Genomic DNA, 12,634 nt, shown 5'->3' on the forward strand with positions numbered 1-12,634 from the left:
GGTTTTGGCCCCCCCCCGGGGCGGGGCGCGCGCCCCCGGGGGGCCCCCCCCCCCCCCACTCGCATGGGATTCTCCATCTACCCCAGCATTGCAGCATTCACAAGCTGCCTGGTACCTTGAGGTATGTAGAAGAAACATTTAAAGCTGGGTCTATGTCTGAATCTCTGAATCTTTCCAATTCATCTCAGAGAGATTAAAGGGTCTCCTGATTCGATTCGGAGATTCAGCCAGTGAATCGGGCTGAATCTCTGCTGAATTGAATCAGGGACCGAAGCTTCATGCAGCCCTAGTAAGTAGATCTGGTATGCATCAGTAGCCATTTCTGTGTCCCTTCAATATCAACTGAACTGCAAGTTTTTTTCCAGTTTCCATTAATGCTCATTGAACCAACTGCCAAAAGACAAAGCCAAGAAATATGGCATTATAAGCCCTTGCACCTACCTGATGCACAAGTACTGTGTATTCTACTCATTAGTGGAGATTAACCTATTTTTCTGCACAACCCACGACAAATCATGAAACTGCAAACCTACACTTTTCTCTCCAAAAACCATCAAGTTACGGTTTTTCAAGCCTAGTATTTTGACTTTCAAGTCTGTAAATGTCATTTACCAGATGAAATTTGTCATTTGTTTTTTCTTGCACACATTTGCCTGAAACATGGCTGCCAATCACTTCTGTAGCAGGAAATACAGATGTTGTTTTGGCATTCCAGAAATGAATAGAAGATTGGAACGAAAGATAAAATTGTGAAAGCTCTGCTATGCATTCCATAAAACTCAACTAATTACTAAAACATCCATGCAGATAAAGCACAACTTCTCATAACACAATGCCTTTAAGACCTTCCCTGGTAACTATTTGGAGTGAGCATTCACTTTGCAATCATGTGTAGAGCTACACTGTTATTATTATTGCTATGAATTGTTCATAAGAATCCTTCAACATATTAGACGTTCAAACTAGAGGTCTCCTAGGAGAATTTAAAAAGCTTTGATGTATTGTATATTTGTTCTAACACGACTTCTTTTTTGGTCTAATTTCTATTCCGAACCCTCTATTAAAGCAACATACTGTACATTCCACCCCTATTACAGATCTTTGTTATAACACCCTTTGAAAGAAGACAGATGTCAAGTGACTTGAATGTATACTAGCCCTCCTTATAAGAGTACCTTCTTTTATAGCACTTAGCATGGTTCTTCAGCAAGCATGATACTGGAGAAAGGATTTTAACAAACACAGTTAATAAATATATCAGCCTGACAAAATTATTGCATACATTTGCCATACGGATTTCCCCAGTGATGATTACTGATAACAAAAAAAAAAAAAACCCTAAATGAGGAATTCACATCAGTCAAAAAAGCCATTTACTCAGAGCTAAGAAAGCTATTCAAGAGCAACAGATGGATCCCTGAAAAAATTATTCAAGTTAGAATTCAAATGAATTATGATCTAATTCTCCAAACAAGGAAACAGCAAGGCTACCTTGTGCATAGTTCCATATTAGCACCAAGTGAAACTGTCCTTGATGAATAGGCAAGTGGGGTTTTGTTTGCGGATCAACTTTCTATGATGTCGAACTGAATACTGTAGTTTAGCTTTTAGTAGATGGCAACAAGTTTGTATCTATGCAGTGTAGGCTTTGGGAATGAGGGACTGATAATAATTACTGGGTTGGGACAACAGCCAGGGAAAGAAAAAAAAAATGGTAGAACATTATACAAGAACAGAGGGAGGAAAAAAGCAGATCAGGGACCTTGGGCAAACTCTACTTGTAAAAACAATGATATTTGCACACAACAAGCAGGATCTTGGTGGGTTCCTCAGTCCCCTTTTGAAAAAGTCTCATCCAAACAGGCCCTCCTTCCTCCCATCAAAATTATATAGTTCAAAGATTTTTCAGCCAATACACACTTGAATGCCATGTAGTCACTGCTGGTATGTGGAACTGATGATTTCAGAGTACACAGGAATTTCAGACATGCTAAAGAAATGCAACTACACCAGTTTTGCTTCACTGACAATTCCCTAAGATGACAGCATTGCCCATTTTCTACTATGTGAATGAATTCTATTTTTTTCATAGTTAAGCACTGAAATAAAAATGTCAACATTTCGGTTGTAGAATTCCATAGTCAGTACCATGCAGGAAGTCAGACTAAATGGAGATTTCTTATGGGTTTCAATTCTTTGAATATATTACCCCATTATGTCTCATGTTATTGTGAGCCACCAAGATTCAGCAATCTTCCCTGGAGGCAGCTGTGGCGGTGCTTGGAGCGTGCACGGCGCGGCCGGGGGAAGGGGTCGGTCCCCAGGCGCTGCAGAGGAGTCCTGCAAACAATGGAGGGGGGGGTGTGGAAGCAGGGGTCTGACGAGGAGCCCCGTCAGTATTTGTGGATTTTGCCATTTGTGGGGATCTCTGGAACATATCCCCCGTGAATGGCGAGGGTCTCCTGTACTTACACATGAACTTAACCCATCATATCTGCACAGCTCTAATTAAATAGAGTTCTGCCTCTCTGTGTACTGGATACACTTTTATCCAGGAGTCCCGATAATCCAATCTAAATCTAACAAACAGCATTAGGATAGATAAAAGCAGAAAACTGAGACAGGACACTTAGCATTTTAAGACAGTGTGAGTCAGTGTCACACATATGAAGCTTCTGAAGTCCCAATATTTTTCATCAGCAAGATGAAGGTTGGAGAAAGGGGAGAAGCATTCAGCCAGAAAGTTAAATTAAGTGAAACACAGAAAAAAGGGTAGGAGGAAAAAGGAAAGCATATGAGGCAAAGTGTCTCTTCATAGGGAACATTGAAGGTTAGCAGTAGACCCAGCAACAGAAGCAAGCATCATCAGGGTCCCAGAGACCTTGACGCTTACTGGTGAATCTCAAATAAATGAAGGAGCGATTAGGAAGGAAGATGACCGAACCATGGCAGGAACCAGTGATTGGACAAAGGCACTGGGATACAGAGAGGAAAGAAAAGATTTCTAGAAGTGTCACAGAGAGAGCATGTGTGTATGTGACAATTGAAGAAAGGGAGAAATCAAAGTATTATGAATCTGTGTGGTGGAGAAGGACAGCAAGGCTGTCAACAGTGATGAATAAAGGGGAAAAGATTTAGGAGGAAAAAGTAGTAGTTCAGTTGTGACAGTTTAAAAAAGGAAGCAGAGGGTCATCCTCAAGGAGACATCAGAGATGGATAGGAAGGGACACATGCCAAGATGGAGGGGAAGGGGTCAAGGGTGGACAGGTAGATTTATGAGACATAAGCGTCTCTGGCTGTTTCAGAGTCCAGTAAGGAATGCAGAGGGCTTATCCAAGGACATTACATAACCCGTCACACCTCCTGGAAGAGTTAGAGGAACTGCCTGGTTCCCATGTGGCAGAGTCATAAGTTACTTAACTCTTGACTTACACTGTAGGCATCCTCTAGATGTCATAATCGTATTTCTACCTATCACCTTTTAAAAAAAATCTCTCATATATCAAAACCAATCCGGAAAAGAACCACTGCACTCAATTGTTACTAATTTCAGTGATGTCGTAACAGTGATGGCTGTAAGAATTTTATACTTTGCAAGACTAGGACCATTATTCCAGTCAACACTGGAAGAATCTACAACTACTTGTTTTGTTCAAATTAATAACTGAATCAGCTTCAGGTCTGTTAATACCTCGTACACTCTCTTGCCATCAATTGCCAAGCAGCTAAGTTGATTTGAGCTGATCATTTGCAGAACAGCATCAATAACACAGTCATGAGCACAAGTGTTTGGAGCAACCAAATTTCAGGTTCAAAGATGCAAGTACTTTTGTCAGAAGCATTTCATAGCAGGGAACTGGAAGCACTGTGTAGTCTGTCTGATTAAACACAATCAACCAACAAAACTCTAGCAACAAATATTCACAGAATTTTTCGCTATCATTCCACATCATTTTAGAGAATTACTGTCAGCTCAGCTAGTTACATATATTTTAACTCAGTATTCATGGGTAACAAAGTCATTTATTTGAACAAATACAAATAAAATGAGAAAAATAATTAAAGTGATAAAGATATTATTAGCAGCCTTTGACCTGAATTTCCCTGATAATCATCCACCATAATGTCTGGTACTGAAATACTTCATAAGATCTATCTCAGGAAAATTACTGGTTCGGGTGACTGGCATAAACACTGCAGCTTACAAAATAGAAGAGGCCTAAACACAGTTACATACACTAAAGCAGAGGTCAGCAATGTTTTTGGGCAGAGTGCCAAAAACACCATTGACCTCAACTTGTAAGATGTTGGCATGCCTGGGGCGGATGGTAGAGGAGCCACTAGGTGCCCGATCCTTGTTGAAGCAGCACAACCCTGGTCCCTTCCCTGCCACCCGCCCTGAGGCATTCTTGCCAAGCAAAATGCCTTCAAGTGCCACACTCTGGCACTCATGCTGTGGGTTGCCTAAAGCATGACGCCATCAGAGATGCTAGGTTTTTTTAGTCAGGAACAAAGTTAGGCTTTCTGTTATTGTAAAATAGTTTATGTAGACATCGTACCTCTGTTATGTCTCCAACTGCATAAATGTGAGGAACAGAAGTAGCTTCGCTGGCATCAACAATGATCTTTCCAGTTTCAGAATTCATTTTCACTCCAACTGTCTCCAAATTAAGAGTTTTAGCATCAGGAACTCGACCTTAAGGAAACAAAGAAGTTTAAGCTAAAAATATCTGAAGACTTTGGCAGCTTTAAATCTACAAAACAGTCACTCTCCAGCAAAGGTTTCCAAGAACTCTGTGCAATTCAATAGCCCAACCAAAAGAAAACAAAAAATGTACTTGACAGTGGCAAAGTTGTAAATGGAAATTACTGATATGAGTCTCTTTTTGTGAAAATAAAACATTAGCTTCATTACTAGTGCCTTTGCTTAAACAACTGTGAAGAAAGTTATCTATAGTACAACTTGTCAGCCGCCACCCAGTTCTACAGCATGTGGAAACCAGAAGGTTGTTTATAGCGTATTATTAACTACAGTTAACAAATGTAACATCAGTGCATACTTCTGTTTATAACTGAATTGCCTCTACATTAAAGGCAGCTTAGATACTACCTTAAAGAGTCAGTGCCGACTTAAAAGTCATAAGTTGTACAGATTTTTTTTATTCATTAGTAACTGCAAAATAGTAAAACTGATATAATTAATAAAAATCCTCATTTATTGCAACTTGATGCTCTTTGTATACTTCACATAATTCATTAAGCATAGACAATGACAAAAAAAGTCAGTAAAGTCAATCTCACTTTCAAGTTCCTAGGATTGTGATGAGAATGGGTGCATTTTAAAACAACTCTTGAATGGATATATTTTTTTAAGTGTAGTAGTTTCCTTCACCCCTAGGTTTTATAAAAGCTGCTTTTTACACAGTTTTTACTGTGGAATAAATTTAAGTGGATGATGTCTCTTTAAATTATGCAACCAATTACAGAAAAGGCATAAGGACAATAACCTCAGTTACAAAAGACCACAGAAAGCTCTCTAGGAAAAGCCTGATAACATTTTATTGGGCAGTCTGCATGGTGTCTGGCATAACAGGCCCCGATTCCCGACTGGAGTTCCAAAGTGCTACCATACTATAAATAATAAATTAATTGAAAAGCAATGAGCAGAATCACATTATCAAGCATTAGCAAAATTTACAAGGACGAACCAGATAGATCACACAGGAGATCAGCACAAGCAATACAAATGAGGGAAACTTCCTTATGCTATTATAGCTGCATCCATTTTTGGAGGCTCTAGAGGAAGGGAACGGGAGCATATTCCCCTTGCGTGGGACGGTGGTTTTCTGTTTGATGTTAATGTAGAGCTATAGCAAAGCAAAATGGGAAAATTGTTTTGATTATGAAAAAAGCAAAGCCTTTGATGTTAATGTAGGAAATTATTAAACAAAAGGAAAACCTGGCTTGTCACTGCAGATCTAATTATATGTAAACATATGATTCACTGCTTTATACATCTGCCATATAGCCAGGCCCCCCAAACAATGTCACATCTGAATGCCTCTGTAAAGACTTCTGTGTATTAATTTCATCTGGTGAAACCAACACTTCCTCTGGGAGTACTGACTGAAGCTGTCGGCACTTGGCTATCTGTCTGTCTTCCCTTCTGTTGTCCCCATGGGATGTTGATCTGCTGTTCCTTCTCTGCCCCCTGCTCCCCAGTCCTGATGCTATCAGGCAACAAAAATAATAAACCTCTAGGACCTTATCTTGGCTCGGATGTGAAACAACTTCCTACCGTTGTATTTCTTTGTGTATTGAGAGTAAAGCCTGGATATTCTGCAAATGGACAGCTAATGGGGTTTTCTAGTTTCTCCTTTTTCCTGCCCAGGCAGAGCCAAGAGAAAACTTAGCACGCAATGGCAGGGCATTGGGAAAAAAACCCTGCCCTGTCAATAGATTAGTTTAAAGAGCTGTGACAAAAACAACAGCTGAGTTTATCAAATCTGCAGGGTAACATTTAACCTTTCAATTCCAATCTCTGTTAACATGTGCATCGCTCAGTATTAATAGCTAAAGAATTACATAAAATACATTTTGCTGGTCAATGTGAAACTCTTACCCACCTCCAGAGTCACTACCTAAACATTACTTAGGAGAGAAGCTGAAGTTTTATTGGCTCATATTCATAAACTCAAAATATATTAATTCATCTTGCTTCAGATCAGATTTATTAGTTAATGACTTCTCCAACATGCAGTCCAAGTGGCTCAATTAATTTTAAATCCCAAATTTAGCAAATTCTGACAGTTCCCCACATTTATGCATCTGCAATATCAAGTCCGTTGCTAACATTTTTTTTTTTTGCAAGGCAGGGTAGCAGGGTTAAGTGTTTCTGATAAACTGCTCTTAAGTTAACTCTTTTTTTCAACTATAATTGTAGGAAAGTATCTGTTCACAGCTTCCTCCAAGGAGGAAGCAACTTCAACCCACATGTCAAACCACCACCTGAAGCAGAGATAGAGGCTCTTTTAAAAGATTGCATACATGCTTTTTAAGCACTGAAGATGACCACCTTGAACTTTGAAGAACAATGAGACTTAAGGCACAGGACTGACCTTAACACTTATCAGTGATTAGGGACCTATTGAAATAGCAATTTCATGAAAGCCATGATTTTGGGCAGGCTTCACAAAAAAGTACAGGCTGCATGCTTTTGGTAGGCTCCCTGGAAAAAACAAAAAACGCCCAAAACTTACCAAAAATAAAATGCTGGTCTCCTCTGGGGAGTCAGCAGTTCTTGTGGCCACTGTGCCCCAAGGAGATAAGCTGCCAATATGGCAAAAAGGCTGCTGCCCCTGCCCCTCACTGGCTGCAAGGACTGTCTATCATATGGCTCTGCCCTTCCACCAATTGGTGATGAGGGGTGGGGCCACATGCAGACAGCTCTTGCAGCCAATCAGCAGCAAAGGGAGGGAGTACCAGGGCCCCTCGGCCAGAGGTGTAGGGGGGCCAGCTGTGCTTGGCCCACAAACATGGCTGCCAACTCTGCAGTCTGCCCGCAAAATCAGCTTGCAGCCGACTCGATTTCGGTAGACCCCTACTCATCAGCACTGCACGACACTATCCTACCCACCTGGAAAAAGATACCGACTCCCGCTTGCTGGTTCTTGTGCACTACCATACCACCCACTCTGCAGTAAACATGAACGAACACCACGTTCTCACTTCTAATCAGAAATAAAATAATCCAAGCGGTGAAAACCTGTATCTATATACCTATAACCTCACAGGCTGTTTCTATTCCCCTGGGGCTTTCCAGAGTCCTTTGCCCCAATTTGACAAGCCTCAGCCAAGTGGTTTCTTGAAGATGATGCCAGCCCACAGGCTGGGAAATGCACGTAAGCCCCCTCAGGCCACCATCAGGTTGGATATACGTGGATGCAACTCTGACCTATGTGAGGTTGCCCATTGTACAGCACTTGGAGCCAGCTGTCCCCACAGCGAATCGGAGCCAAGTAGCACTGGGCTGTGACCAATTTGCTGACAGGCGCCACATGTGACATACCAGTTCAGAAGGCGTAGTAATGGGCACAACCATGTAAACGCAGAACAAATACGTAGGAAAACCCACAGCCACCTGCTCTTGATAAAACAAGATTTTCCTTGAGGATAAAAGTATAAGTAAAGTTTACTTGCTCCCAGATGTCTCCCTTGCTACTCATCTATTCTGCTTTTTTACTGCATTGCCCCTCATCCCCTTTACTCAGCGAGTCTGGGTCCCCCATTTTCCCCAGTCTCTGCACTTTCTTCCACTGCTGCTTAGGCAGGAGACGACTTCTCTGAACAAATCTTTGAGGCCACTATGCATTTCTCCTTCAAACCCCACTGCTACTACAATGTTTTGCTGTAGACAGCTAACTAATACTGGTTAATGAAGGTCAGCTGGGGACAACTGACCCTCAGTGAAGAGAAAAAAAAGGAAAATACTGATTATGGGGTAGGATGTTCAGATGTTTCTAAGCAGTTTAGGAGTTTGATTAAAACAGGGGTGGGCAATTATTTTGGTTGGAGAGCCACTTAATGTGTTTTGGGGACCTGTCAAGGGCCACATCCGTGTCTGTCTCTTACTCTGTCGGTCTCTTCTCTTCTCTCCCTCCTCCCAGAACCCACCGGAGCTCTAGTCTGCTGCAGCGGGAAGGCAGCGGAGTCAGCTAAAGATGCTGCTGGCAGGTTCAGGAGCCCGGATACAGAACCTGCCAATGACATCCACAGCTGATGCCATCACCCTCCTGGCATGGTGGAAGCTTCCTCCCAGAGCCCCACCCTGGAACCTGCCAGTGCTGTCACCTATGGACCCAAGCAGGAGTTGCTGCGATGTTGGGCAGTGGTGTCAGCTGTGGGCACAGCCAGCAGGTTCCAGGCCCCAATGCGGATCCTGCTGGTGATGTTACAGATGACGCTGCCACCTGCCCGGTGTGGCAGCGGCTCCTATCTGGGTCCACAGCTGACACCACCAGCAGGTTCCATGTCAGGGATCCGGGCAGGAGCTTCCACCACACCAGGAGGGCAGTGGTGTCAGCTGTGGATGCCACTGGCAGGTTCCGTATCCAGGCTCCTGAACCTATTGGCCGCATCCACAGCTGAGGCCGCCACCTGCCTGCTGTGGCAGAAGCGCTGCCTGGGTCCACAGCTGATGCCTGATGCTGCTGGGTGGAAGCAGTGCCACCCAGCTGCCTGGCACCACGCAGTGGCTGGAGCCACCAGCCACCCACAGGACAGATCCAGTTAGTTGGTGGCTGTCCACTTGTGGGTCAAATCAAATCTGTTGGTCAACTGGATCCAGCCTGTGGGCCGTATTTTGCCCACCCCTGGATTAGAAGCACTTGCACTCCCAAGTCACAAAGGTGCTTCTGAAAATGTCACCCATTGGGTTCTCAGCACCTCTGGATTTAGGTACCTAAGTAACTTAGCAAAAGCCACAGTATGAAGTTAGTGCTAGAGCTGTGACTACCCCTTACTGAGCTTCCCAAATCATACTGTTTCCCAAGGTGTTGAACTCCCACTCCTTGTGGGGAAAAGCCATATCAACTATTTAACAAAGGAGCTAACACAGCAACTGCTTGTGAGTTGGGTGTCTTAGTGCCATCTGTGATGCCTTGGCCTGAATATTATAGTTGTGAAGTGACTTGGTATCTCCAAGAAACTAGAAGTCAAAGGACATATCACCTTAGTTCTGTTGGACATACAGTCCAATCACAGGATAGGTAATCTGTGATCTTTAGGGAGGAATAATGGGGGGAAAAAAGATCAAGTATGTTGCAGTCCACATGATTGATTTACGTGCATTTTAAGCTTTTAAGGTCAATCAGAAGGCAAAGGGCTAGAAACACTTACAACATTCAATTTAGTGATACCGTGAAATTATCTTGGATCATTTCCTACTAAACAATGTTTTTGCGCTGTCTTGTAGCTGGAGGCTTCATGCAGGGAATGTTCATCAACTTGCACCATGTCTTAGCTATTTTAGTTCCACAATGTTTTCACACACATCAGAAGTATGCTCTATCACATGTCCTAGCAAGCACTGTAAATAAGGACTGTAGTAGCTACCGTTCATAGCATGCATCAAGAGTCAGAGCCACCATATTTAAACATTAAACAAAGATCAGAAGCAAAATGCAGCATCTAAGCCCCTCTCACAACAGGCATATTAAGAACAGTTCTGTGTAAAACAGTCTGGTGCCTGTCAGTAAAATGGGCTGTCTGTGATTAACACCTGATGGAAACGATAACTTTTGGCAGGAGAATGCTGAAATCATGTCCTACTAAGATATTTATAAATTAAAATTAACAAGGAAGAGATATAAAGTATAGCGGGAATTCAGAACAAAAGACCCAGGCTCTTAGCAAACCACAGTGCCTTAATGATGAGAGCTTTCTGAGATTAACCGAGGCACATTATTTCCACTGAACGGTTCAAAGGTTAAGAACCTGATGGCAAGTTTTGTCCCTGAAGAGAATTCCTAAACCCATCCCCTTCCCACAGGGACCTGGCAAGGTTACAGCCACAGAAGTTCAGGGCAATGCTTCACCATATGGGACTTATCAAAGCAAAGCTCTGAAGCAAAATTTCTATGCCTTTTTTTTTGGTTAATCCAAATTGATGCAATTTTAAGGTTTGGAGAAAAGTAGCACAAAAAAAACACTTAAAAGCATGGAAAAAAATAACTGTACCTTTCTTAATATCAAATGCCAATGATCCTTCTTCAGACATACAGGCTAGGAAAAAAACTGTTTTATGCCCACGGTCTGAAATGCAAGGCAAAGTGCTTGATAGCATATAGCATGCACCACCTGATACTTTTCAGTTTCCTGTAGAGCTTCAGGTATAACTCTTTTTTATAGCAAAGGTGATTTTATTTCAAGGGCAAAGCCCCATACGCCAGCACAGTGTAAGTACAAACTCAGCAGCAAGCACAGAGGCTTGAAAAATGGTGGTTCAATGGCCCGCATCTAGGAGACTTATTTTTTTTGAGAGACTAAACATGAAATCTTCCTCTGTTTTATGCTTCTCGTGTTCCCATCAACAGTGTATTAGGCACCACTGCCCTACTCAATCAAACTGATGTCATATGAAGCCCATTTCATCTTATCACAAAGTCCAAATGCAAACTTTATACTGTTTAATTTTTTGTTTGCAAGAGACTTGAAAGAGGTAATTAAAACACTAGGGAACAAGTTCTACCTAAGCCAAAAGGAAACAATTTATGCAAGCCTCTTGGATAAGAAAACAGGAGTTTGGATGTGTGGAAAGAATCCAATTTTTCTTCTTCTTTTTCTTTTTTTTACAAAAGCAACACCAAACAAAACAAAACACTTTTAGCACTTTCTCTTATGAAAACATAAATCGATTCTGGGTGATTATCATGATTTGTAGGAATAAGCCACTGGGCATCGCTTCAACAGAAGAAGTCTACAGAGAAGATCCATCAATCTATTTATATTTTAATTACGTGCTTCCCTCCTCTATCATATGAAATAAGATAGCTAATGCAGGGTGAATTCCCAAGAAGTACCTCACTGACCCTCCTTCATATCCTAGCCCTGTGCATAATGGCACATGCAAGGTGGACAGGAATTTCTGTAGGGAGCAGAGGAAGTGTGGAGGGAAAAAACAAAATAAAAGACAGCAAAATCCTGTTTTGCAGCTACAAAAACGCCAGGGGACCCTACTCATTCAAGCTGACAGGCCCCTCTAAGCCTGAGACCATGCACAGCCAGGCACTGATCACCTTCTCTCTTGCAAATGTTGCCAGTGCTAGCTGGAACACGCTGGGATTGCATTGCTTCAGCACCCCAATGGCTTCTGCAGTAGAGATGCAAGAGGAATTGGAGACAGTGCTGTTGCACTGAGTAAGGGTCTTGCAGTTACTGCTCCTCCCTCCACCAGAACCTCCCTGGCAGAGTTTGAAGGGCCAATACTGGGAGAGAATGCAGAACCCTCCTTCCTCTTCCCTTAACACTACCCAAGAAAAACCCCTAGACCTCCACCAGACCAAAGAGACCCAATCCCTCACTGAAGAGTCTTCATATACTGAAGAAATCCAAGGAATCCACTGCAGCCCTATGCAAGCCAGGACTTACTACCTATGTGACCAGACACCCCACAGCTAGAGGCTGAAAGGAAAATCACCCCCCATGACTGCTGCTGAAGTGCCTCACCCAAGACTCCAGGAGGTGCTGAGCAGAGGGAATCCTGGTGAGGAACACAAGTATGGGAAGAATATAGGACTGAATTTGCACTATGGTGATGGTTACTGTGGTGGAGGAAGGGTTTGCACAGAAAGTCAGCAATACAGGTGACACATTATTTTTTGAGGGAGCCATTACTTATTTTGGTATCACAACCCTGACCTGAGTAGTGAAAAAGACCCAAATACAATCTCCCCTCCATGCCTTTAAAACTGTTTAGCAGCATATAGGACACCCAGCATTTTAGAATCGGAAGCAAATACAATTATCTTCAACTAAAATTTCTAGATCTCAAACAGGAAATCCTATTTGACAAATTGGCAAATGATATATATACTAGCAAACTGCCTGAAAAGAATGATTGGGGGGGGGGGGGGGG

General features: G+C 42.5%; 1 protein-coding gene across 1 annotated transcript in view; it reads right to left on the reverse strand.

Moving 5' to 3' along the window:
• TXNRD2 (thioredoxin reductase 2) overlaps positions 1 to 12,634 on the reverse strand; it is a 41,672-nt gene that overhangs the window by 10,607 nt on the left and 18,431 nt on the right. Inside the window, exon 12 of the mRNA XM_019506976.1 lies at positions 4,560 to 4,696. Within this exon, the coding sequence (XP_019362521.1) occupies positions 4,560 to 4,696 (137 nt within the window). The remainder of the gene's footprint in view (positions 1 to 4,559; positions 4,697 to 12,634) is intronic.

This window comes from Gavialis gangeticus, unplaced genomic scaffold (assembly GCF_001723915.1).
Source record: "Gavialis gangeticus isolate Ggan-Ray unplaced genomic scaffold, GavGan_comp1, whole genome shotgun sequence".
Taxonomy (NCBI): domain Eukaryota; kingdom Metazoa; phylum Chordata; order Crocodylia; family Gavialidae; genus Gavialis; species Gavialis gangeticus.